This window comes from Nipponia nippon, unplaced genomic scaffold (assembly GCF_047370975.1).
Source record: "Nipponia nippon isolate SJK-2023a ecotype South Korea unplaced genomic scaffold, ASM4737097v1 scaffold_2, whole genome shotgun sequence".
In the NCBI taxonomy this organism is placed as follows: domain Eukaryota; kingdom Metazoa; phylum Chordata; class Aves; order Pelecaniformes; family Threskiornithidae; genus Nipponia; species Nipponia nippon.
This window is the reverse complement of record NW_028262336.1, coordinates 9,308,481-9,334,734: the sequence shown is the minus strand read 5'-3', so window position 1 is coordinate 9,334,734 and position 26,254 is coordinate 9,308,481. Positions and strand designations below refer to the sequence as shown.

Below are 26,254 nucleotides of genomic sequence, written 5' to 3'. Positions count from 1 at the left end.
AGGGCCCCCGCCCGCCCCACTCCCTTCCCGTCAGGCGCTGCGCGGGCGGAGCCGTCCCGGCGTGCTGCGCGCGGCGCACGGAACGCCGGTTCCCACCCCCCCCTCTTCCTTTTCGCCCCGGCCGCCGCCCGCCTCGCCGCTGCCGCCATCATGAAGTAAGGGCCTCGGCGGCTCCCCGCCGCCCCATCCGGGGCCATCCGCCGCGGAGAGGCCGCCGGAGGGCTGCGCTCTCCCTCCTCCGCTAACCCGCTCTCTCCTCTCCCGCGCAGGGTCGAGCTGTGCAGTTTCAGCGGGTACAAGATCTACCCGGGCCACGGGCGCCGCTACGCCCGCACCGACGGCAAGGTGAGGCCGGGGGCGGGCGGGGAGGCCGGGGCGAGGCCCGCAGGGAGGGGGCAGCCGCGGTGCCGGGCGGCAGGGACTGGCAGGAGCGGGCCCGGCGGAGGGAGAGGCCGGCGCGGCGCTGGGGGAAGCGAAGGCCTCGCACCGGCCGCGCAGCGGGGAGCTCGGTGTTGCGCGGCGTCTCCGGGGGCATTGCTGTGGCGTCTGCCGGAACCGCTCGTATCGAGCGGTACGAGCACAGCATCGCTGTGCTGCCGTCGGCGTCCGGACGTCGCGACTGCCGTCCGCGCTGGTCGGCGGGAGAACCGCGCTTGTGCGGTAGCCTGGGAGTTGGGAGTCGGGTTTTAGGTTGTGGTTTAGGAAAGGTTTCTCAAAGCGCCCGGTCTAAAGTACCGAAGTTCTGTAGAAAATGCTACTGAGACATAGTGCATCTAATGCTGAGGCCTGCTGAAGCAAATAACTGGACTGGCAAGTAATTTGGGTGCGGATCATTGGGATAAAATAGGGATGAGAGCCCTTTCAGGCTCTCACATCTCATACAGATAGTTCTGTCATAAATAGAAGTATGCTCTACAGATCTACAAAAGGAGGGTTTGGGTTTTGGATATCCCAGTGCAGTCGTCTCGCTGTACAGAATCTCCTGGGAAATGACGGCTAAGTAAATAGACTGATTGAATCCTCAGGTGCTCTCCTGGGAATTAGTTTATACTTTAAATTGAATTGTGTAGCTAACGACAAACCAACCTGCTAACTCTGCCTGTTAGTCTAGGCGAGATTGTTAGCCAAACTATGCAAGAAGGAATGGGGCAGAGTATTGGTCTCTGCCTGTTTGACTCGCTTACACACGCAGGAAGCGCGTAGCTACTTGAGGACAGACGCTTTTAAAGTACGATGCTGGATACAGCTGTTCAGGCTGCGCCTAGAACACAGAGCAGCAGTGGATGCAAGTGGTAATTTGAGCTTTCCTCAGAAAAATTCAGCTGTTTCGGAATGCCTTGTACGAGATCAGTTTGATCAGTAGAACAAAATTCCAAACTTCAAATTTTTTAAATTATCTACTAAAATTTTTAATTGTCAGAGCTGTGTAATGAAATACAAAAGCATCACTGTTGAAGAACACCGAACCGAAGAATTACTCGATATGTTAACATAAACCGTGATAATGTCTTTCACAGAAACAAAGCTTATGCAAAATACTTTACCTTCCCAGGTTTTTCAGTTCTTGAATGCAAAATGTGAGTCTGCATTCCTTTCCAAGAGAAACCCCCGTCAAATCAACTGGACTGTTCTGTATAGGCGTAAACACAAGAAAGGACAGTCAGTAAGTATAAACCAACTAATGGCGCTCTAAAGTTTTCTACCAGAAGATGTGGTCACTGGTTTGTTAGAATAGTGGTAACTGCAGTATGCTGGTGTTTAGCAGAATCGTGACCCATAGAACCAGGATGAAGACGGGCCAATAATGGCGAAAATGTGAGTGCATTTACACGAGTTTATGTGCTGCTTTATGTTTGAAAGGTAACCATTTCAGCGGAAGTATTGTATTTGGAGCGTATCACTTCTTTGAGGGACCACTCGGAACCACAGTAGGTTCAGTAGATTTTAACAACTGTATGAATGGCATATGTTTTTAAAAAATCAGTTTTAGAGAAGGTGGGTAATGCTGTTTAATATGCAGACTTTCTAAAAGTTTGGACTTGTAAACTTAGAGAGTTGATTTGGGGGTTAAAGGGTCGGGGAACTTTTCACGTACCCCTCTTGAAGACTTCGGGCTGTAACTTAGTAGGAGGTCTTTCCTATGTAGTTGTCATTGCATGAAAAAGATAAATTAATAAGGCATGTAGCATGAGGTATTTTCAGTGCTCTTGCTTAACCTTGCACAGCAAAAGAGTATTTAGAAAGGCTGACGTATGTGTTCTAAGTCAGTGTTTTTACCAGTTTGTTTGGGGAAGGAAAGTTGGTGCTCGATGGCTTACGCTGCTGCCCAGCACCGTGATCCCACTTGAAGCAGGTGGGAAGTGTCTTCCTTTCAGAAGATTCCATCAAAGTGGACTTTATCCCTCCCTCCTTTTCTTTTTTTCCTGGGAGTTACAGAAGCCCCAACTTCTGACATTCTCCAAAATAATTATTTTAATACCTTGCAGAGGAGAATACGTTGTCCTTTTTTAGCTATTCATCTGCTTTGGCAAATCAAGAAATCAGTTTTCCAAAGTGAGGAGTAAAATTCTACTTCTGTATACAGTTTTATAATAGTTTCAATCTTAATAGCAGCTTGTTTCTATAATTGTCTTTAGCCTTTTATTTAATGTCTTGTGATACTAATTGACTTCATCTCCTGCCATTTTAGGAAGAGATACAAAAGAAGCGCACGCGTCGTGCTGTTAAGTTTCAGAGGGCCATCACTGGTGCATCTTTAGCTGAGATTATGGCTAAACGAAATCAGAAGCCTGAAGTACGAAAGGCGCAGAGGGAACAAGCTATTAGGTGAGAAATCAGAGATAAGTGGAGCTGTCTTAGCCTTTTCAAAGATTATTAATGCTTTTCATACAAGAGCTTAAACTCTAGATGAGCTCCATGTTTTATAAGCATTTTTGAGAGTTTGAGGTTTGTTTGTTTGTTTTTTTTATGAGTATATTTGGAGGTAATGCTGAGTAATCTCAGCAAGAGATAGTAGCAGCAGACAAAGGTCTCTTTTTGCCCTCTCACTTTGTGAAAACACCACTTTTGTCACACACAGTTCTGCTGTCTCTGTAGTAGTCTCCCCTAGAGGGTACTGAATGCAGATGATAAACCTGAAATAACACGTTTCTTTCTTGATCTTAGAGAGTTCTTACAGTGCTGAGACAAACAGTGAATGGCGGACACAGATAACTGTTACTCTCTTCCTGTGAATTAACAGGGCCGCAAAAGAAGCCAAGAAGGCTAAGCAAGCAACCAAGAAAACGGCTGTTTCTGCTGCAAAGGTAAGATGGATAGAAGTAATGAAATGGAATATGCTGTGTTGGAACACAACATTCCGTTGCAGCGCTTAATTGGAAATTCACATTTGTGTTTGGAAGAAGCATTTGCTTATCTGTTTTGATCTGGAAGCACCTTGGCCAAACTTTTGTACTAAAGTTAAACATACCCAAACAGCTGAATAGAATGAGCCTTTTTTACAGAAGAAATAAATACTACAGTAAGACAACTTTCTGACCATGTGTCAGAGATCCTCGATAGCTAAAAACTTGTCTGGATCTGACACGTTCACTGTCTAGGAACTTGGTAACAATATATTGATGAATGCTAGCATCTATTTCATTGTTACTTATGAATTAATATGATATGTTGGCATCATACATGTTAGAGGCTTACAGTGGTACGTGTGTAACAATCGGTTAACATGATTCTAATCTGATAGATTGTAATTCTAATCTGATCTGATTTAAATTGCCTGATTTCTGTCAAGAATCTTAAATACACAGGGATGCTTTCAGGACTGCAGATGAATTGCTCCTCTTCACTCATACTTCATTATTTTCTACAGGCTCCTACAAAGGCAGCACCTAAGCAGAAGATTGTGAAACCAGTCAAGGTTTCTGCTCCCCGTGTTGGTGGAAAGCGCTAACTTGCCAAACTGTTAGTGATGCTGAATAAACACCTGACTAACCTTCATAACTTGTGCCATGTTCTCTTCAACTGTGTGAGATATACTGAAGAGAATTAATCTATGAAATAACCATGTCTGGTTTTGCAGACTGAAAAACATCTTGCCAGAAAACATTTGGTTTCTTAGACACTCTCCTGTATTAGCACACATTTCGTAAGTCTTTAATAAATGACCCAGGTGGCTGGGAAGATGGCAATGTTGAGAAGCTGATGGTTGAGAAGCTGTTCTTACCTGAAGGACAAAACAGCACGAGTATAACTTTATTCCACATCTATGTCAGATGGCATAAAAAGAGGTTTCTAAGTTCAGAGATGCAAACTAAAGGGTGTGTGAAGCAGTACCGTCTGTAAGGGACTTAAAAACGCTGAAACACTTCTTGTGTCGTGGAACGCATGTAGCAAAATGTTGTAGAAGATAAACAGAGAAACAGGTTGAAAAAAGGGACCGGATGGTTTCACAGACCGCGTGGCCATGACAAGCTAAGGTTCAGATGCAACTCCTGGGTCAGGAAGTTAAAAAAAAATTTAAAAAAATTGATTGCTGGAAGCCGTTGTTAGGAAAAGGATGGCTGTGAAGGTCCTGCCTTCCACTCACCCACTAAACTAAATGGGTTTCTTGACCCAGCACGGCCATTCTGCAATTATTATCTAATTATCAGCACTTGCAACACTGGTAACAGGTTGAATGAGCTTCAAATGCAGCTGATGGTATACATTTACTTCAAGCCTGTTTAGGTTCATGTTTAACCTCCAGAATGCAGGTAGGGGTTCCCTTTGTAATTCCCCACCCTCCTACCCCCAGAGGGAGTGGCCATTTGTTAAATTCTTTATGTGAAGTATACGTCTGTCTACTTTAGTCATTACACTACATAGACAGCATGCCCAAACTTTGCTGTAGTTTTGATGGACTAATAGCCTCAGCAAAGCAACGTCCTCTGACTTACTAGAAGCATAGCAGAAAACAAACCTATATTTTCTGGATCAGATACTTCTCAATTTATTGATGCCACATCTTAATGCCTGTTAGTTTTGCTATCCTACCACATTAGTCAAGAGAGCAGCTGACTTCTCATCGTTTTGCTTCCTATGGTTATTTTGGGCTTCAAAAACACAATGGCTGTAATGGGCACTTCAGGTTATTGGTTATATTTTGAGTTGCATCATGCTTTACTTTGGGTTTATTAATAAAATAGATACAGGTCTGGATGAAAGTTGCAAGTCATTTAAAATAGGTCTAGCTTGATTACATGAGTAGAATTTGCACCATTATCTTCCAAACAATTAAGCTTTTTACTGTAAAAAAAAAAAAAAGCCCAACCATAGGAGATACTCGAGTTTAGAATTAAATTGAAGGCTTTTAAACTGGATAACACACTTGAAAGTCAAGGAGCCAGAAACTGGAAAGGAAAAGAGGGGAAGGAAAACTGCTTGTTATAAGGGAAAGGAATTTTGTACCATTTAAAACTGAAGGCCGAAAACACCACTGAAAGTTACCTGTGCTAGTGACAACTATATAAAATCCTGATTCTATCAGTGTCTTGTATAAAGTGCCTGGTACACTACCCGTAAGTGGAAGTCTTCAGCTAAAAAGCTGAAAGTGAAGATGAGCTTTTACAATCTGCTTGAAATACTGTTAATGATATATAGGAACTGATTATCAGACACGACTAATCAGGAAGTCAGTATTTGTTAATGCTGTGAAGTTTGCAGGCTTTGGCTGCCTGGTGTTACTGCGGAGGTGCACAGAAATGCTTTACGATTACTCTTCCTTGCTGTTTATTCATGAGTTCTGACTGATGCGGTGAGATGGAGTAAAGAGTAACAGCCCATCAGGTTATTCCTCTCACAAGCTATGCTTCAAGTGAACGAGGCAAGCAGTTGAGAGCAGGGCATTAACCTGGTGCATTAACTGCACATTATTCAGCTCAAACACAGATATAATGCAATGAATTAACACAGCAATTAATAAAGTCCTTGTGCTTACCTAATGCAACATAATTGATCCTCTATTAAATATTTATCATGAAAAATTGAATACTTATATTTTTCATAGACCCACAGAATAATTTAGGTTGAAAAAGACCTCCAGAGGTCATCTAGTCCAACCCCTTCCTCAAAGCATGTCTATTTAGATCAGGTTGCTCAGCTGAGTATCCAGCTGAGTTTTGAACAACTCCAAAGACAGAAGTTCCACAACCTCTTAGGGCAACCTGTGCCAGCATTTGAGCACCACCGTGGTTTAAAAAAAGATTAAAAAAATCCATATATATAGCTAGAATTTCCTGTGTTCTAACCTGTGCCTGTTGACTATTGCTATGCAACTCTGACAAGAGTTTGCCTCCATCTTCTCTCTGTCTCTTGGTGACGTAGCTGTGGGCAGCAGCAACGTCCTCACAAAGCCTTCCCTTTTTAATGCTGAAAAAGCCCGTCTCTCAGCCTCGCCTTGTCCCTCATGCTCTGATCCCTGACCATCTTTGCGGTCTTCTGCCGGACTCACTCCATCCAGTCAGTATCTTTGTATTTGGGGGGATCACAGTACTCCAGATGCCGTCTTGCAAGTACTGAGCGCAGGGGGAGGCTCGCTGCTGGCTGTGCTGCTGCCTGGGCGCGGGCATCCTGCAGCTCCTGCGCTTCGTGTCTCTGTCACAGGTGTAAAACAAAACCAGGTCAGAACTCGGACAAGGAAAACCAGCAGTTGACGTTCAAAAGATTTCCTTTCCTTTTAAAAATAAAAAAGAGCGCGCTCAACGCACCGAGATGCAGCCGCCGCGCCACCCGCTCGCGCTGGTGCCGCTGTCCCCGGTTGCGCTGCTCCTGACAGGCACGCTCACACCGTAACATGAAATCACGCCGCCAATGTTCTCGTAGCTCCTACTCCCGAGGCAAGCTTGAAGCGGAGGCTACTCGTTCCGGAGCTAGGGCTATAAAGCTATTTATTGAGAGGCGTCCCGTGCTCCCAGCGCCACGACCGCGCCCGCCCTCACAGGCTTTGCCCGGCTCTAAGATGGCCGCCCCCAGCCTTCCGCCCGCCCCCTCCTTTGCCCGTTCCCAAGATGGCGGCTTTGTTCCCCCCTGCGAGCTGCGCCTTCCCTGAGCACACGCCCCTCCTCCCGCCCCCTCCCATGCGCGCGGGCTTCTGACCTCACTTCCTCTTGTGCAGCAGCCATTTTGTCTTTCCGTTGCTGCTGCTGCCCGAGCTTCTCCCTCCCACCCGCCGCCGCTGGCTGCGAAACTCCAGTTCCCCCCCGGGCCTGGCTCCCGCCGGACCCGCCGCCCGCGTTCTCCCGGCTCCCCGCGCCCGGGCGAGGGGCCGGCGGAGGCGCGGGAGGCCCCCATCCTCCCTCCCTCCCCCCGCCCCGGCAGGCGTCTCCGCAGCCCACCGGCGAGGGCCGGGTCGCCTTTCCCCCCCCCCCCCACCCCGCACCGGCCCGCCGCATGTGACCGGCCCGGGCGGGCCCCGTCCCGCGCGGAGAGCCTGACCCTCCTCTCCCTCCGCCCGCCCTCCGAGAGCGCCGTGCCCGGCGTCCTGCCCTTCCCCGGCGCGGCCCTGAGGGCGCGGGGGAGCGGCGCGGAGGCCGCCCCTTCATCCCCCCCGTCCCCCCCCTCCTCCCCCTGCTCTGCCCCCGCCCCGCCATGTCCAGCGAGGAGAGCTACCTGGCCATCCTCCGCTACCTGACCAACGAGCGGGAGCCCTACGCGCCGGGGACGGAGGGCAACGCCAAGCGAAAGATCCGCAAAGCCGCCGCCTGCTACGTGGTGCGCGGCGGCACCCTCTACTACCAGCGGCGGCAGCGGGACCAGCAGCGCTTCGCCGAGCTCGAGGTGGTGCTGCAGGCCGAGCGCCGCGCCCGCCTCATCCGCGCCGCCCACCTGGCGCCCGACGGCGGCCACCGCACCCGCCTGCAGACCTGGCAGGGGCTCTCCCAGAAGTACTGGTGGCGAGGTGAGAAGCGGGGCAGCCGGGGGGGGAGAAGGCGGCATCCGGCAGAGCCGGGGTGGGGGCCCGGCCTCCGGGGGAGGATGGCTGGGAGGCCTGGGAAGGATGGCTGGGAGGCCTCCCGCCGAGCGCGGCAGGGGGCTGTTGGTTGTGGGACGCGATGGTCCCGGAGGTCCTTTCCAACCGGAGTGATTCCGTGATGACCGCTGCCCGCGAACCCTCCAGGCTGCGGGTCGCTCCTTAGGCAGGCTTCGCTCTGCCAGTTACGCCCCGCTCAGCACGCTGCCCTGCGGCTTCGCGCTGAGGAGCGATGGGCACACCGAGCGCGGCCGTCCCCGTTCAAGCGTTGCGTGTGCAGCCTGCCTGAGGTAGCGATTTCTCAACTTGTACGCTTTGTATAGGGCGATAATCCATTCCGGGTGACCTAGTTTGGCTTTTAACCTCATAATGCCTGTTCCAGCTAGCATGTGGACGGCGTTCGCCTTTAAATGGTAGAGCTGCCAGTGGTGGTTCGTAGTTCTTGCACTCGTCGTTACATTTGTCTCTTTCTTCCAACGAGAAGCCAAAAAGACCAAACTAATTCTCAGTGGGGTCCTGAGTGATGTCATAGCCATTAGAAACGGTAGTGTATGAGCATCAATAATTCCCAGTCGGCACCTTCTTTCGGCTGAGCCAATTACTTAGTATCTGCCTTCTTTTTGGATTTGGTGTTCTGCTTTTAGCTTGATGTATCTATTAAACAAATATCCTGCTTTTCAGTTGCCCAGGGCCCAGTTTCCATTTGTACCGCTTCTCTTGTTCTGCTTTTTTTTTCATCCATCAGTCAGCAAGTCTGTCATTTCAGCTTTAGTTTTCCCTGTCTTAATTCAGAGGCTTTTTGCTCTAGCTGCAGCCCATCCTTCCAGTCCAGATCTCGTTGACTTGAAGATCTTTGATGTGAAAAAGGATTTGGTGTCTCAGAGTTGATAGATCCATTCTGGATGGTGGTCTCATTGCCTTTATCTGGGTTCTCATCGTCTGCCCAATCTTGGACTGTTCTAGCATCTGCTGTCATCCTATGCTGGAAATTTCCTTAATGGACCTCAGTATATCTTCTGTTCGTCAGAAGAGGGCATTCTGTATTCTGCGTCTTTTGATCTTGTTACCTTTATTTGCACAACCTATATTCTCTTATTTCTCTTGCACTGAGAATGCTAAAATTCATGCCCTGCTTTCAGTTCAAGCGTCATGTTTCTTATCTGTGTCTCCTTTAAAACATTGGTTTCCCCTGCCATTATAATGTTTTTCTGCTGCTAGTGGACAGCAGCTTTGACCCAGTCATCTCACTGAGGTGGGTGCCAGTCTGTTGTGTCTGTCTGCTCTGTAACTGGGAAGGAGTGGGCTGGAGTGTGGCCCAGTGGCCAGGAAGGGTGTTAGGTATGTGATTTGAAGACCAGAGACCTTCTGTCCCGAGAACTAGCCCTGGTTTCGGATGAAATCAAGGAAACGTAAAAATGTTTGAAATGGGCCTGAATGTCTGTCTCGGCTTGCCTGAAGTCTGTGTTTTCCTGATCCTTACAGAGATATGTGTGTAATGATAGTGCATCTCGTGCTCTGAAAAGGTGTGAGCAGTGCCAGTCTAACTCTGCCAGCCAAGTTTTTGAGCTGTGCTAGATTTTGAACTATAGAGACGTGACTGTTGTTATGTATGCTTTTATATTGTCCTAGTGAAGAAAATCAATTTGGGTTGAAAGCCATACACTGAAAATGCCTTGGTACCTAGAAGAGGACCCTGAGCGTAGGAACTATTGAGTATCTGAAATTATTTAGTTACACTGCTTAAAGTACTGGTGGAAGATAGCCTTAAAAATCTTTCAAGGAGGGTCTGCTTGACGTAGTGATGTTCTAAATGTTCCATCTCAAATTAACAAGGGATTACAGTAGTGACATAAAATATCATACGATGGTGTGAGAGAAGCAGAACTGGTAAAAAGAAGTCAGAGAAGGGAAGTGTAGGTGACTGACAATTTTTCTCAGCAAGTGTGTAATATTGTTTTGCTAATCGCCTACATATTTAATTACGTGTTTAAGGTAAATTGAAGATTACAAGCCTAATTAAGCTCCATCAATTTTTCTTAGGTATTCTTAAGCAGGTTAAAGATTACATTAAAGAATGCAGCAAGTGCCAGGAAAAGCTAGATCGCTCTAGATCTCTGTCAGATCCTTCTGAAATGCTGGAGGAACTAGGACTGGATGCAAAATCTCATGAAGACAGTAATGAAACAGATGATGAATTGAGTAATACAGCATCAATCCCAGCTGCATCCCCAAAGCCTGTGAAGAAGCAGCCAATAGCGAAGCATGAGCTTGTATTTGTAAGTACCATTGTTTACATCTGAATGTATTTAAGATGTTTGTTAATGCGTTCTTACTCACATACTTATTTTCCATTGTTGTGATAATCTTGTAATAATAAGATGAAATAACTTTTGCCAAAGATATTCAATATGTGGAAACGGGTTACTGGTATATATGACATGAAAGTAATTATAGTACATCATCTTTGGAAAATAAAATCACCCCGACTCCTATTTATGCATATAGGACCCAAGAGAAAATGAATGGTAAAAGTATAAGTAGTAAAGCATCACATACAAGATTCTCATGGAATCTATATATGTTCCTTAATAAATGATGCTGTGTTTATATATAAATTCTTGTTGATAACTGGGGGCTCATATGCATGTAAAGACTTTTGAATCTAGAAACCATTTCAGACTGTTGCATTGAAAAATACAGTCAAAGAACTGTTTGAATATCCGTGTCTTCCCACTTTTCCAGTTGTCTGTTTTAACTGTGTTTGGAGGGAGGGTGAAACTTGACACGTTTAAAGAAAGAAAACAGTAGTAAAGTTAAGCTGTATATTATACAGGCTTGAACTGATTGTGTGGTTGCAGAAAATAATCCTTTTCTGTGTTTCAGTGTGAATGCTTACAAAGGCACAGTCTAAATGTAATGAAGTTCTCATAATGTTGTTTATGACAGGTTGACAGTAAGGGCCTTGTGAAGCAGTCATCTTCCAAACATTGTCTGTCAGTCTTAAACCAACTGAATCAGCAGAGGCTTTCCAATCAGTTCTGTGATGTGACTCTGCTGATTGAAGGAGAGGAGTACAAAGCTCACAAATCTGTCTTGGCAGCCAACAGCGAGTACTTCCGAGAGCTCTTCATTGAAAAGGGAGCTGTCTCTAGTCATGAAGCTGTAGTGGATCTGTCAGGTGAATTGTTGTGGGTTCAACTAAGCTAGAAATCATAATATCCTAAGTAAGGTGTACAGTATTTGATTCAGTCTTTTTTGAGTGTTCAAGACAACCAAATATTTTATCTTGCTTTTTTTTCTCTCTTAATCTAAAAGTATTTTGTGTGGATTTTAATGCTAAAGTGTTCACTCTGGTTTTGCATAATCTGATCTTCCATATTGAATGGACTATGGGATTTCATCTTAAAATTTCTGAGAAGCTTTGGATTGATTTTTTTTTTTCCTTGCTTAGGCGTGTTTTCTCCTTGTATTAGTCACAAACATTAAAAAAGGGAACATAATCAAATGCTTGAATACCTCAAGAGGGGATGTTGACTAGCTTCTCGGAGAGCTGTTTAGCTGAACAAATACTGAATTGTTTCTTATGTCTGTGAAACGCTGTTATACATGTTTCTGCTTATTTCTCAAATAAGGAGACAATCCTAAAATAAACGTTCTAAAGATAGCTTTGTAGTGATGAAGAATACTGTACAGAACATATGCCTGCTGCATTGCTTTCTCATTAGTTTCTTAACTGTGTCAGTCTCTGCACGAACAATAGACATGCATGAGCAATAGATTTCTAGTGTGATGGTCCAGAAGGTCCCCCAAATTAAATATTTGATTTATGATTTACAAAACTGTGGAAGTTATACCAAATGCTTATTTTTAAGCATTTCTATCTATATATCCATGTCTTCTTTTTTTTTTCTTTTTCATTAGCCACTTCCTTGTCTTATTTTTCTGCTGCATCAGTTGCTACTTAAGTCCTGACTACTTCCTGAATGTAGCAGGTCCAGAAAGATTCTGGTTAAATTAGGGTTAATATGCCTCAAAAGTATTGTGGCTCTCCGAGCACCTTGAAACATTCTTCTAGATAATTTTATTGTGAAACTGCCTCAGTTCTACTTACTTACTGGAAAGTTGTCCGAGCTTGCTTCCACATAGAAAATACACAAGGAGGATGCTTTTGCATAAATGACAATTAATTGAGTCCCAGTGGAGGGGCTTCAATGTTACTTGCAAGTGTGTTTCGCTCTAAATTTCAGATTTAACCATATCAAAGGTGAACTGTTGTATCCATCATGGGATATTTTGGTGTAATTCGGGGTCGTCAGTGTTTGCTCTAATCTCTTGTTTTCTTCCTGGTAGGGTTCTGCAAGTCCAGTTTCCTGCCTCTATTGGAATTTGCTTATACTTCAGAATTAACTTTTGATTTCTGTAGCATGGCAGAAGTGGCCATGCTTGCTCGGCATCTCTTCATGTCAGAGGTCCTCGAAATCTGTGAAAATGTGCACAAACAGATGGAAGAGAAACAAATTACAGTGTACCAAAAGGGAGATATTCAAACAGTAGAGTCAACACAAAATCTAGCAGAGCAGACTGAAGTTGAGACGCAGGCCGTGGACGGTGCTGAGCAACCGGAGCTCGCAGCCAGTGAAGTGCCAGTAGCTGTGAATGGAGCTCCTTCCTCTGCTGGGACAGAGGAGGCAGCAGCACCCCAGCCTGACCTCCTGCCCCCAGAGCCTGCGGAGGCCACTCCGGATGACCTTTCGAAGCCTGTGGAGCAGTGTGAAACAACTGAAAATTACGTCAAGATGCAGCTGCTGGAGAGCATTTCAAATAGCACCGTGTCTGTCGTAGAGGCTGAGCCATCGGCTGTGGAAGCCATGGACACGCAAAGTCAAACGGAAATTGAGACAGATCAAAATGAAAGCGGTAAAGCAAATGTGGACGCTGCTTCTGAAGACTCCTCGGAAACACTCAAGCAAAAACGTGGCAGGCAAAGTAAAGAACAGAGCATTTCAGTTTCACAACCGGAAAGCCTAGCTTCCAGCCAAGATGATACTTACAAAAGCAAGCTTCGCCAGCGTTCTGTTAGTGAAGGGGGATATATCAGATTGCATAAAGGAATTGAAAAAAAACTGCAAAATAGAAAGACAAATCCTAAATCTGCAATACAGCAGGTATTCTATCTGTCTTTAGGCCCGTTGTCAGTAATCGTCCAGTGTTTCGAGACCAATCTGAAAAGACTGTTTCCCGATTCCAAGCACTGTCTGGCAAATGTTTTTCTTTTTTGAGCAATTAACATTACTGCAAACCAAAGTAACTTCTAAGATGTGACAGTTGTGCAAAAAACAAACAAACAAACAAACAAACAAACAAAACCCAACAACAAACTAAACCAAAACCAGAAACAAAAACATTGGCGTCAAAATTCCTTCTGTATTGAAGATCTTTAGAATGCTCAGTGACCTTAGCCCAGCTTGAGTATCTTCTCACATCTTCTTATGGTTGGACAGAAGGTGTATCTTCTCCCTAAAATTCTTAATGATTTGGGAATTTAATTCTTTACTAGTATGTGTGTATGTCAGTCGTAGACAAATGTATTTATCTATTAGAGAAGTGAGACCTTACGTTTGTTAAGACTTGAAAACAGAGCATTGGGGATGAAAAATTTGATATCCTATGTAGATCTTAAGACATAGTCATAAGTCACAATAGTGCAGTCCTGCTACCTTCAGATTAGGGTCAGTTCCAAAAAAAAAAAAAGGTTCAAAGAGCACTGGTATTAAAAACTCTAGCACTCAGACATATTAAATGTTTAGTAATTGAACTAGTTGTTTCTATTTTGTTGTTTTTTTTTTTTTAATGAAACAATCTTCTTACTCTTTCCCCTTCAGGAGCCTTTCCTCTTTAGTGCCTATGGATAGCTGACATTCACCTCACTGAGCGTGAATACATTTGTTTTTGTGACAGAGTACACTTTGCCTTACTCATTGCATGTTGGCTAAATCTTACAAAGAACTGTTAATTTCCAGAGGTGTTCTGTGAGACATTTACATACTAGAGCCACCAGTCTCGCAGGCAGGGGGATAATTTATCATTACAACACCCTCCTCCATAGCAATTGTAGCATTAGTCTGCTTTTACAGATGGACAACTTAAAGCCCAGATGTTTGAACTAGCACAATCAAAATATTTGAGCAACGTATTTATGATGGTTGGAGAATGACAGGTTTTTGTTCTGTTTTGGGAGGAGGAACATGTACCTTCAGGAACAGCTCCTGTTAACTTAGTTTGCAGTTTTTAAATCTGACCCCTTGACAGATGAGGTCTACAGACAGTGGCCACCTATGGAGAGAAGAAATTGGTTTAGATAATTGTTCAGAGTTGGACTCAGCAATAGGTCTCTGCTTTCCTAACTCACTTCATAGCTTTTAGCTTTTTTGTCTCATGCATGCCTCAACTCCGCCCCATGGCACTGGATGTCGTATAATGTTGGGAAAGAGACACTCCTTCCTGAGTTCGCCCAGTTTTGAGGCTGGAAGAATAACAGGAAAGAGAGGTTGTGGGGGGAAAAATGCTGCTGACTTTTGAATTACAGTAATTGCAGCTGGCATGGAGATGTTGGGGATGAAGCGTGCTTTGTATGAATGGATTATTTTCCCAGCTTTTACTAACCATCTACTGAACAAAATTATTTTTGTGGCTTCACAATTTAGCTAAGTTTGCGTAAGTTTTCAGAGCAACAGCAAAATAAAAAAAAAATTAAAATGTCCCTGTGTTGAGTTTCAGTTTGGTTTTGAGAGACATGGAAGGGCTAGTGTGTTTTCAAAACCTGTTAGATACCTGATTTGTTGAGAGAACAGGAAGAAGAAATGGGGATGCTTGTACTTTTTTCCCTTGCCTTACTCTCACAAACCTGAAGGGGAGGTACCTGATACAGGAAATCTCAGCCTGATCACTTACTATTTGGCTTTTAATGAATTTGACAGCAAGTTTCTACAAAGAAAAATGAGATTATCAGCTCCAGGTAGCATTGCCAATACTGCCTAACAAAAAACCACTAGTGCCTTACAAAAAAAACTCTCTAGTAAAGCTGGAATTCTCTTAACCAGAAAGAAGTTTGCTTAAATACTGTAATTTTCTTTTACAGGTTATTAATAACTCAGTTTTTGCTGGCTGGTAGAAATCAATTAGGCCACTTTTTTTTTTTAAATCTGATTACTTTTGTAGCAAAGCAAATATAAATCCTGAAAAGGGAAGTTGGGAGTTTAGGAAAGGGTTGGAAACATTTGATAGAAATTGTGACTGGCAGTACTTTGTGGTTCCTCTGTAACTATCCCTTAGCTCTCACTTAGGCAGTTACTCAGGGCTGAGTAGTTAGTTGTCTCTGAACTGGTAAGTCATTGTCTGCCTATAGTTACAACCAGTTTATGGTTTTAAAACAAGACCAGTTTTTCACCCACCATGAGATCTGTAGTTTTGCAGTGAACTGAAAGGGGGTAACTTTCTAGCAGCTAAGTAAACTGAGCAAAATTAGGTGGTATTATAGTAACACACAGAAACATCAGCTTTTAGTACTAACTTGCAGAGGAAGTATGAAATGCAATGTAGTAAAGTTCATTCAAGGGTTATGTTTTTCCAACTTAGGTTGCCATGAAGCTGGTACAAAGAGGGAAAAAAATGAAACAACCTAAAAGAGAGAGCACGGAAAATAATGAAGTAGAAGCTCAGCACAAATGCACTGAGTGCGGAATGGTGTTCCAGCGGCGCTATGCACTTATAATGCACACACTGAAACATGAAAGATCTAAAGATTATAAATGCCCAGTAAGTTGGGGGTTTTTTTTGTCTGTAATCCTCCCTCTTTATGAAAATTCATTCAGTAATGATGTTCGTAATTATTTTTCTTGCCTTTTTTCATACATGTATTTGTTTTCCTTATGGATTTCAGAGACGGATGCAACTCTGATCTGGATGGGGTGGGGTAAAATGTGGTGTGGCCACATGGCCTGTCAGCCCTGTGTGACATGGGAACACGCTTGCTGCTCAAGACAGTGCTGGCGTGGGCTTTACTTTTAACCTTACCAGTAAATTTGCAACTGTGTTTAGATTAGCCTGGAAGTTAGCTTTGTTGGGAAGGGATCAGAGGTTCTGTCAGTAGCCATAAAATTCAAAATTTACAGCTATTAATTAACCTGAGATAAAAAGCCTATTGGAGTCAGGTCATAGACCTAGCTAATCATATTACTATACTTAAAACCTTTCATTACCTTTTTTTTTTTAAATAATTTTGGAGTGTTAAATGCAAAGTAAAGTTGTAATATTTTCTTTCCCAGTTGTGTAAAAAAGAATTCCAGTATGGTGCCTCCCTGCGAGCCCACCTTGTCCGGCACACTCGGAAGACCGAAGTGAACACTGCAGCTGCTAGTGTAGAAGAGACAGGCGTGTCTTCGGTGAAAGGGAGAACTAAACGGGAATTTATATGCGATATATGTGGGAGAACTCTACCTAAGCTCTATTCTCTCAGAATACATATGCTCAAACACACAGGTGTAAAACCACATGCATGCAAGGTAAAGTCCTTTTACTCTGTAATCAAATTAGTAATGTTTTCTTGACATTTTAGCATTGACACACTGTCGTAAAATTTAGGTTTAATTTAGGTCACTTCAAAATGGGGAAAACTGTAACATTCCTGATGAAAATTCTTGTAGTCCAAGAGAAAACTAGAATGAAGCTGAATCATGAAAGTTCATTTTCCTGTGTCTAGAAGAATGTCTTCCCTTGAGTATTCTTTTTTAACAGACCAGTTCTGCCACTGGTGCGAAATCACAGGCTTGGCTGTCCTGGTTCCCAAGAAATACAGGAGGTTTTGTTGTGCTTGAAGTTAAACACCTATTACATAATGAGTTTTATTTGTCCTATTCCACCGGATATGGATTTTTTTAGGTTTGTGGAAAGACCTTTACGTATAAGCACGGATTAAAAATGCACTTAGCTCTCCATGAAGTACAGAAACAGTTCAAGTGTGACTTGTGTGAAAAGTCTTTTGTCACAAAAAGAAGTCTTCAGGAACACATGAGCATTCATACAGGTAAGTGATGAGAAAGAGGATCCTGTTACTTTGGTTGGCTATTGTGTGCTGCTGAACTTTAACATTGTTCTTCAGTGTCAAAGGACCGTTTAAAAAAAAAAAAATAGTAGTTTCTCCTTTTTCTTCTACTGGTTGGGCAGCTGAGATAGAGGTAAGTAGTCATTTTATATTTATTTTCTGGGCTTATTTTACCATAGCTTAATATTATTATGCAAATGTTCTATACAAGAACAGGGAATCATGGTTGGTCTGTGGCTATGTTTTTATGTACGTAGTTATGCCTGTGTGATGTCAATTCAACAAAGATGGGCAACAGGCTGGAATGTTCGGGAGCACTTGCACTTCCAGCCTGTGCTTTCAGAGGAGAACACGCTAAGTTAAATCTCTGAGAATCTGCGTATATGTTTTACAAGACTAATACTGAAATTTTGTAAAACCTGGTATCTTGAAAGATCTTAGCATGTGAAAGATGACAATATAATAATTTAATATGAGCAGAGTTTTAAAATTGTAATGTGTAGAAATTGTCTGTGTTTCTTGTCTCCCGAGTTGGGGGGAATCAAAAGTAAGGGACTGTTTCTGTTAAGACAATTTGTTCCAGAAATGAAGGAATTTTATTAGTACTCAGCACTCCTAAATTGATGAATCGGAGTGGAAAACTTTTATTTTAAGACGGTGGTCCACAAATTCACGATGTAAGTCATCTGTAAGCAATGCTGCATTGCTGGAGAAGTTGCATATTATATGAGCACAGGCAATTGGGGTTTTTTTCACACAAGAGGGCAATTTTTTAGGCTGTTCACATGTCATGACTAATTAGTAGCTGCAATGTTGTACCTGTGTTTAAAAACATGGAATAAAGTAATTTATTTAATAAAGTAATTTATTATAATAAAGTGATTTGGAGTTGCTACTCCTCACTATTATTACATTGGCACATACGAAATGGACTTAAAAATTCCATCTGTGTGTAATTAAACCCACTTCTCTTTGTAGCACTGCTCTGATTACTTAAGATAAATTATATGAGAAGAAAAAAAACACTCTCACAAAGCACTCCAGAGATACGGAGTCCTGGCGTCGTAACATGTTTTGTTTTGTTTTTGTCAGGAGAATCCAAGTATCTTTGCTCCATCTGTGGAAGATCTTTCCACAGGGCATCAGGACTCAGTAAACACATAAAGAAACACCAGCCAAAGCCTGAAGTTCGTGGATATCAGTGTACTCAGTAAGTTGGTTGGTGGTTTTTTTGGTGGGCTTTTTTTCTTAACATTAATGATCGTAGTAATTTTAAACATTAAAAGCAGCTCCTTGTTGTAGCACAAAGCTGTTCACTGGCCTGGAATAAGACTTTAAAGCATGAGAGTAAAAAATGCACTTTTGTTAATACATGTGTTGGAGAGCAAAAGCTTGTTTTTTAACTGTTACCTAGCTCTAGTTTCATACAGTTGTTTTTCAATGAATGTGTTTGCACTTGGAGCTGTAATCAGTAGCTAGGTGGTTTTAAAGCTCCCTTGTAGGACAGAGACAAGAGTGGTAAGCTTGTCAGAGGCAAAGGGCCTTCAGCCTGTTCTTGCCCTCTTTTACTGTGATAGTTGATTTCAGTTTGAATTGAAAATTTCCTATACGGTCTATGAAGTCATGTACTTGTGTGCACTGCAATACATGCTGTGTTTAACAAACAGCTCTGCAGGACATCGTAAATTAAGACTCACTGACTATTGCAGTTAACTTGATTATAAAACTTATCTGACCACTTAAATATCTTTGCATTATGGACTTCAGTTTAGCAGAAACTCTGTAACTGGAAAGAGTGTGTCTCCTAGTGCATTAGCAAAACGTGGATACTTCTTCCATGACCAAGCAGACTATAGATAGAGAACCTTTCAAGTGACCTGCAAAAGCACAAATGGTGCTTAATTTCCAAACTGTCAATTAGGTCTTTGGAAAGCTCTCTCAGGTATTAAGAGGGGTTGTACAATTTATATGATTGCCTGTATGCAACTCATGGTTTGAATGAAAGCTTTAATCTAAAGTATAGTTTAAAGTATCTCTGGTAGTGCTGCTGCGTGCTAGCAAAAATAATATTTTCTAACTGCTGAAAACTCACTTTAATTCTGTCAGCAATGTTTTTATTTAGTGCTTTGTAATGCTAAAAATATGCATCTTAGAAATATAAAGAATAGAGTTAATAGGGTCCACAACAGGGACAGAACTGTTTAATGAAACATACTAGGGAAGGCAATTTTGGTTCCAATTTCATACCAAGAAGAGCTAGCGATTTGTAATTTTATATAGTCATACTATGGGGCAAGGTATAAATGAAGGAAAACTAGGAATTTGCCTGGGTTTAGACGTATACAAACAGCAAGCTGAAGAATGAGTATCACCGCTTTCTTGTAGGATTCTGAATTTGGTTTTTAATTTCTAAAAAAAATACATTTGAGCATTACAAACAACAAATCCTGGTTATCTTTGTATCACTAATTAATCCTCTTTGGTTAAGGGGAGAAACAGCTGTTGCTATCCTCATAAGTTCATATGGTATGATACAAATTTCTGATGTCTTCCAGTCGGTTTGCCTTTGATTATTCCCCATAAAAATAACAGAAAGAATAGTTACCCGCAACAGGGAAAAAAAAAGTATTTCAGAGGTGCTCAAGTTATTCCTTTTAATTTTCCCTAGTTTGGAAAGGGATTGTGCTTTATATAGATATTGATGACGCAGTAGGTGTTGTCTTCTCAAAGTCTTCAGTTGCCATTAAAGAAGAGGGTTCCAGTGCCTTTGAAATCAGGATCACCAAGATCTATCTTATATGGGATGCTAAAGGTTTTTCCTTTACTGTTACAGGTGTGAAAAGAGTTTCTATGAAGCTCGGGATCTTCGGCAGCATATGAATAAACATTTAGGTGTGAAGCCATTTCAGTGTCAGTTCTGTGGAAAATGTTATAGTTGGAAGAAAGACTGGTATTCTCATGTAAAGTCTCATTCTGTCACAGACCCGTATAGGTAAGAGGAAATTGATTTAACAGCTGAAATGTACTAACCAATATGAGGTTATACAGATCCACAGCCAGGCAGCAGGGAACTGCCTAGTCCATTGTTAAAGTACCAATTGATTCACATGGGCTGGGGCCTTCAGTACTTGAGAATGGATGGGTGACGTCAAATAGCGTGGTCCAACTGTTAACCTGCTGGCACAATCCTGGAACTGATACATACGAAGCTGTGAGAGGGGAGATATAATTGATGAAGTTAGAAATGCTTTGTATGTGATTTCACTTCTCTAGAATGGTAAGTGGAAGCTTTGTGGCTGTGAATAAGAGAAAAAGTAGCTCAGTCCAACAACATTATTTCTAGTTAGGGAACTACTTGTCATATGAGACAGTATTCCCATTAAACTTTGCCTACTGTAATTAAAGTGCATTTTGGTTTAAAAAGCGTAACATAAGCACAGCATGATGGTTTCAATAGACTTCTCACTTAACACATTTTAGGTGTAATATATGTGGTAAAGAATTCTATGAGAAAGCTTTGTACAGAAGACATGTAAAGAAAGCCACACATGGTAAAAAAGGAAGAGCAAAACAAAATCTGGAACGAGTTTGTGAGCACTGTGGAAGAAAATTCACACAACTCCGGGAATACAGGAGACACATGAACAATCATGAAGGTATGTAGAAAACAAGTAGTCACAACATCCCTCAACCCCTAAAAACATTATGGAGAAAGGGGCAGTTGTTCCTTTGAGTCTGCGTATGTCCTGTGTTGCGAGACGCATGGAAGTTCTTACAGATTCTCCAGTTAGTTTTACGCTAGTCCTGGTTGGTTTGTTAACTTGCTTCCAGCGATTCCCAGAAGTGGCTGTTGGGATCGTCCTAAAACTGCAGTCACACACAGGGACAGTGACAATTTGTCCTTCTCAGAACTTTAACGAAGTGGAACTTTTTTACAAGTGATTAAAAGATGTATATCTGGCAAAGAATTGGATGTAGTAAAACATTCTCCAGTTTGAAAGGTGCACACGGTTAACAAAATATTCTTCAAACAGGAGAGTGATTGGCCTGAATTTAAAAAAAGGACCACTCTTGGAAATTGGTCAGCTTCTTGATTTGCAACAAGGAGTAAACTATATGATGTTTGGGGAAAATATGAAAACGCTTTATAATTTTAAAAGTATGCATTTTTACTTTAGATGTGGAATATTGTATTGATTTTTGAGCATTTGGTTGTTCCAGCTGTGTTGGAAGTCTATATATACTCCTGTCTTGGGGTAAAAGCCACTTTTTTGAAGCATGTGTCTTTTTAAAGAGCTGTTATGAATAAATCAAAGAGCTGTCTAACTATTGAAATAGAGATTTTGTGTTTGTTTCTAAATGGAGAAAGTGTCCAGTAAATAGGTACCTAGCCTGAATCTACAGTAACTGGAAAACCCAGTTTTGAAATAGTGTTTGTCACCACCCACACGCCCCATTAGATACGGCAGACCACAGAACTCAGACGCCGTAAGGGAGAATAAGATTACACAAACATCGGGTGCAGTATTTGAACCTATGCGGTGTGGAGGAGGAGGGAAGAAGCCGTAGATGGTGTTATAAGCTAACTAGAGTAAGTGCTGGTTTGATGAGCCCTGCATAGTAAGATTTACAGAAACAAAGTGTGACTAGGAATGTAAGTGACAAATTCTGTGAAGTAAAACATGGTTTCAGAAAGGCATCACCGGCAAAAAAAAATTAGAATTTTATTAAGCAGCATGTACCTAAAATAGGGGAGAAACTGCATTAAAAGGAATTTTGAAAAGAAAAAACTTTTTAAAAGTAAAATGTTAGATTGGGCAGAGCACTTGTGGAAAATCTTACCATTTCATGTATTATGCTCGCATTGTATCGTAGTATAGAAATGGTAAACCATCTCTTTCTTACGTGGAAAAAGTTACAGTATTTCTTTTATTCTTTTATACTGCCGTTCTCCCTGTCACGTCTCATCGTCGCTCGTGCATATTTACCAACGCTGACGGCCATCTTTTCCTTGCTTTCCCTTTGAGAACAGGTGTGAAGCCATTTGAATGTCTAACTTGCGGAGTAGCCTGGGCCGATGCACGTTCATTGAAGCGTCACGTGAGGACGCATACTGGAGAGCGACCGTACGTCTGTCCAGTGTGCAATGAAGCTTACATAGATGCCCGGACGCTACGGAAGCACATGACCAAGTTTCATAGGGACTACGTACCCTGCAAAATTATGCTGGAAAAAGATACTCTTCAGTTCCATAACCAGGGGACACAGGTGGAGCATGCCATCAGCATTTTAGCAGCAGACGTGCAGGAACAAGAAACTGAGATTAGCGTTGGCGGTGGCGAGATTGAGACTGTGGTAGTGACAGGAGAGACGCTTGAAGCCATCGAGGCAGTTGCAGCTACTGAGGAATGTACGTCAGTCTCTACTCTCTCTGACCAAAGCATCATGCAGGTGGTGAATTACGTGTTGGCGCAACAGCAAGGACAGAAAATGGCTGAAGTGACACAGGCCATTGAAACCGTAGAAGTAGAAGTGGCCCACGTTACCAAGACAGACTGAATATAGTATATGAGAGAGCAAGAAGGGTGAGGTCTTGCGATCTGTGAGAGCGAAGTATTTAACTGGGCACCTGAGGCTTACAGTGATACCTATTTTGAAACAGTTAATCCCCAGTACTGAATGTCTTGGTGATGAAATACTGCACCATGCTTTATGGGGAACCAGCTAAGATGCTTCAGTGCGGGCCAAGGCTTTGAAGGCTAAGATTTCTGCACTGGCCGTAACTGTAGGGGAAAAAAAAAAATTGGAATAATAATGTTTTCTGTGTCATGGAGTAAGTATCATGCTGTAACTTTTAAAAAACGAAAAGGAAAAAAAAATATGAAGAGGCTGCACTAAAAACTAGAAATGCACAGCTATTGGTAGCATTTTTTTTACTTTTGTTTTTATGTGCATTTCATCAAGTTTGTGAGCAAATTACCTGTATTGGATTCTGCCTGTTTACGCCCCAAGACAAGAGGACATTAGAATGCCTCATGCAGCGTGCGCTTCGTGCGACGTACAGAAAATGTGAGGCTGGTTTCTCTGGGGAGGTGCACCATCGGCAGTTAGCAAATCCCAGTTTCGAAGAATTCCAGGTCGGTGGGTGGCAGGTCCAAGGTTCGGCAAAATGCCGTAAAATATTTTACGGATAATGGGCAGGGGTCCGCTGACGTCTGAGGAGGTGGTTCTCTGAGACGGATTGTGAATTTAAGTTGCAGAGGACAGCCCGCTGCAGGGAGGCTGCTTAGGGGGGCAAACTGCTTTTTATTTGTAAGTGGATACTTACAAAGCTAAGCTTTGATGAAGCTCACGCTTCATCCTCTGTGCACAACCGTGTTTTGTTTGATGGTGTTTGGTTGCGTAAAGGAAGCTATCGCCTGCACTGTTGGATGTATCCAAAGCAGGCAACCTAATGATGGATGTTTCTGGTTTTTGCATTACACTTGATGTAGAAGCTCTCAAATGAAAAAGGTCTGATGGCACGCTTCTTTGGGAATATAACTGTACCGAACAAATCCAGCTAGTTAGGATCTGATCTTGTCTTGTATCATGTTGAAAGGAGGAGCCCTGATAATTCCCAAATGGGACACATAGCAATATCAGGATAGAGAACTATGAAAAACTTAGTGTGGGGTAAAAATTAAGTATTTCTCAAAATACCAGAGCCTCCAGAAGACCTTATTACTGCTGCTGTAAGAGAATACTTCTGGGGCAAGCTAATTCCTGCTGTTACACCACAGAGATGGAAAAATTCTTACTAGGTTTTCCTGCGAGTAAGCATGAATCACAGCCATGCTTGGCCCAAGTTTAAATGCCTCTGATTTAATACCAGGAACAGTGCACATCTTAATCTGTACAAGGTTTCACTGTTGTTTGCTTGGGTGTTTTTTAAGCCAGACATGTGTCTGTCGAGGTACCTGAATGTGCTATGCACGTGAACAATCAGAGCTGTATTCTTTAAATTGTTCTCAGTCTATAGTATTACCAAATGTTTCCCAACTTTGACAGCAGCAAGGTAGCCAAGGAACCAGAAGCTTGTAATATTGCAGGGTAAACTTGGTAAAGTTACATGCCTGTAACTCTGTACTACCTGTGAAACAGATCCACTGAACAAAATTTAAGTAAAATCTGTGACGAAATAACCACCTCATTTGAATTAGTATTTCTGCCTTTCATCTTATTTAACTATTTGAGTATCTGTCTACTAAGCTACAGAATGGACTGTTCTTTTTATACTTTGCAAGCATGTAGATAAGCAGTTGTTGAAAATTTTTTAAGCAATATGTAGTTAAAGTTCCTGCCTTGGATCCGAATTAATCTGTAGATGACTGGTCAAGGTCTTCCTGCAGGGAAGTAATGTAGTTATTTATACATCCTGCAGCCCTCTACAGTTGTATTCTTTTCTATTACCGAATGGAGTAAAACTAAAATTAATACTTTAAAACAAAAAATACTGCTAGCTGTAACTCTTGAATTTTTGTATGGTCAAGAATCTGGAAATAGCCATCCTGCTTAAAAATAAAATACTGCCATTATGATGGAAGAAGATTTAAAAGAGCACTAGGTGGACTTTAAAAATCACTTCAATGTTTGTATCTTACAAATAATTACGTATTACTAAAGTGAGGAAATGTTCAAGGAAAAATAGCTGTAAATAGCGCTAGAACATTATTTGTATATTTAGTGTGTTACCTTACAAAAAGAATATTACCAGCACCTTAGTCTGATCTTTGGTGCATTTATTTATTTGCCCAACCTATGGAAGAGACAGAAGTGAATCTGAGTTTCAGAGCTTTGTTACCCACTGTAAAAATGCTTTAACTGACTCGATGGCCTGCCACTTAAAAACGAAAAGCAAGCAACCAACCAACCGCAAAAAGTTGTTTCCTGAACAAGATTCAGCCAGGAACCCCAAAGCCGACTGTTGTGGCACCCCGTTCCTAAGGCACCGTGCCTTACCTTCTCAGAAGGGCCACGGGGTAAGCGGGGAGTGCCCCTCTCAGCTTTGCTGTTCCCACGTGTGTGAAGTTGCCTTATGTTTTTTTCTTTAGATTTCAGCTCTTATTTTAACATGTTCACTACCCTTCTGCAATCTGTTTGAAGTCAGACTGCAAATATGCAGTTGGTATTATTTAATTTGATTTTTTTTTTAAATAAAGTTCACGAGAAGTGTCCATTTATAAAGTATTCCCAGTGAATTCCTGTACATAATGGATTTGATCTGTACATTCTGCTGTTTTTATTTAGTGTTAAATGTATAAAGTTACGGTTATTTCTGTCGTTAAATAAACTGAGCTTTGCCATGAATTAATCTTTTAAGCAACTTTTTTTTTCAGGGGCGAAAAAAAATAGTGTTACAGAATTATTTATTCCTCTTCAGTATTTAACCTTCCATATATAGATAGTTCTAGTAACCCCTATTTTTTAATTTTTGCTTAAGTCTCAAAAAACTAACTTGTGTGAGGAAAGGAAACCCACTGCCCTCCTAAATTCTGTCAGAACACAGCGATGGGAGAGCACAACGTTACCAAAAGACAGTGCATATTTATGCTGAAATGGGGGCATCCCCTCAGCCCTCCCCGCCCAGCTGCAGCCATTTTAGCTTGCCTGGGATGTCGTTGCTCCTGGCTTGGGGTGGCAGTGCCGTACGGAAACGGGAAGCGGGCAGCGTCCGGCGTTTCCATCGTGGCTGCTGCCCTGGGATGAATATTTGAGCAGGGGTTGTGGCATGGGAGCTGTCCTCCAGTGCCGCCCTCCTGGCCGCTGGGCGAGCTGTGCGGCCTCTGCCTTGCCCTTTGCTGCGAGAGAAACTGTAAGGCAACGTCGATGTTGCAAAGGCCAAGCGCTTTTTGTGGTTCATCCCCATTCCTAGGGGAAATGCCAGGAACGTTTTAGCGTATTAACTCTTCTGCGAGCCCGTAGAGGTAACCAAGCCAAGTGGGAAGTACATCATTAAATAAACCCAGGAGTTTTAAAAGGCTGAGTGCTGAAGGAGCAATGTGGCTGGCCGTTGAACAACTGTTCAATAGGGAGGCAACTACAGGCGAGAAAGTGATGCGTGGGTGATTTTCAATTTTACATCGAGGAGCCAGTCCTGCAGCTGCTGC

General features: G+C 42.6%; 2 protein-coding genes and 1 long non-coding RNA gene across 4 annotated transcripts; 2 read left to right on the top strand and 1 right to left on the bottom strand.

Moving 5' to 3' along the window:
• Nucleotides 1-100: 100 nt before the first annotated feature.
• RPL24 (ribosomal protein L24) lies at nt 101-4,196 on the top strand. The gene is made up of 6 exons (XM_087759535.1): nt 101-155; nt 270-345; nt 1,553-1,663; nt 2,690-2,826; nt 3,242-3,305; nt 3,869-4,196. Exons 1-6 carry the CDS (start codon nt 151-153, stop codon nt 3,947-3,949), a joined length of 474 nt encoding a protein of 157 aa, XP_087615661.1. The 5' UTR covers nt 101-150; the 3' UTR covers nt 3,950-4,196.
• Nucleotides 4,197-5,749: 1,553 nt separating this feature from the next.
• Nucleotides 5,750-7,774, bottom strand: LOC148055645 (uncharacterized). 2 transcript variants are annotated; one of them, XR_015705190.1, is made up of 3 exons: nt 7,645-7,774; nt 6,744-6,911; nt 5,750-6,630 (listed from the first exon to the last, which is right to left on the bottom strand). It is a non-coding gene; the product is annotated as an uncharacterized LOC148055645 (long non-coding RNA). The 2 variants fall into 2 exon arrangements; XR_015705189.1 differs by lacking the exon at nt 7,645-7,774 and having other exon boundaries at nt 6,744-7,028.
• ZBTB11 (zinc finger and BTB domain containing 11) lies at nt 7,145-25,454 on the top strand. Its single transcript, XM_009466768.2, has 11 exons — nt 7,145-7,933; nt 10,046-10,281; nt 10,952-11,183; nt 12,356-13,170; nt 15,641-15,820; nt 16,330-16,566; nt 16,943-17,087; nt 18,198-18,315; nt 19,939-20,097; nt 20,586-20,761; nt 22,138-25,454. Exons 1-11 carry the CDS (start codon nt 7,624-7,626, stop codon nt 22,662-22,664), a joined length of 3,135 nt encoding a protein of 1,044 aa, XP_009465043.2. The 5' UTR covers nt 7,145-7,623; the 3' UTR covers nt 22,665-25,454.
• The last annotated feature ends 800 nt before the right edge of the window (nt 25,455-26,254 follow it).

What these genes read in the sequence shown, in the direction of transcription:
- RPL24 (XM_087759535.1), top strand. An exon ending in AACACAAGAAAGGACAGTCA is followed by an intron (nt 1,664 to 2,689) that starts GTAAGTATAAAC and finishes CTGCCATTTTAG; the next exon opens with GAAGAGATACAAAAGAAGCG. An exon ending in CGGCTGTTTCTGCTGCAAAG is followed by an intron (nt 3,306 to 3,868) that starts GTAAGATGGATA and finishes TATTTTCTACAG; the next exon opens with GCTCCTACAAAGGCAGCACC.
- ZBTB11 (XM_009466768.2), top strand. Translation starts at nt 7,624, where the DNA reads ATGTCCAGCGAGGAGAGCTACCTGGCCATCCTCCGCTACCTGACCAAC. An exon ending in AGCTGTAGTGGATCTGTCAG is followed by an intron (nt 11,184 to 12,355) that starts GTGAATTGTTGT and finishes TCTTCCTGGTAG; the next exon opens with GGTTCTGCAAGTCCAGTTTC. An exon ending in TAAAACCACATGCATGCAAG is followed by an intron (nt 16,567 to 16,942) that starts GTAAAGTCCTTT and finishes GGATTTTTTTAG; the next exon opens with GTTTGTGGAAAGACCTTTAC.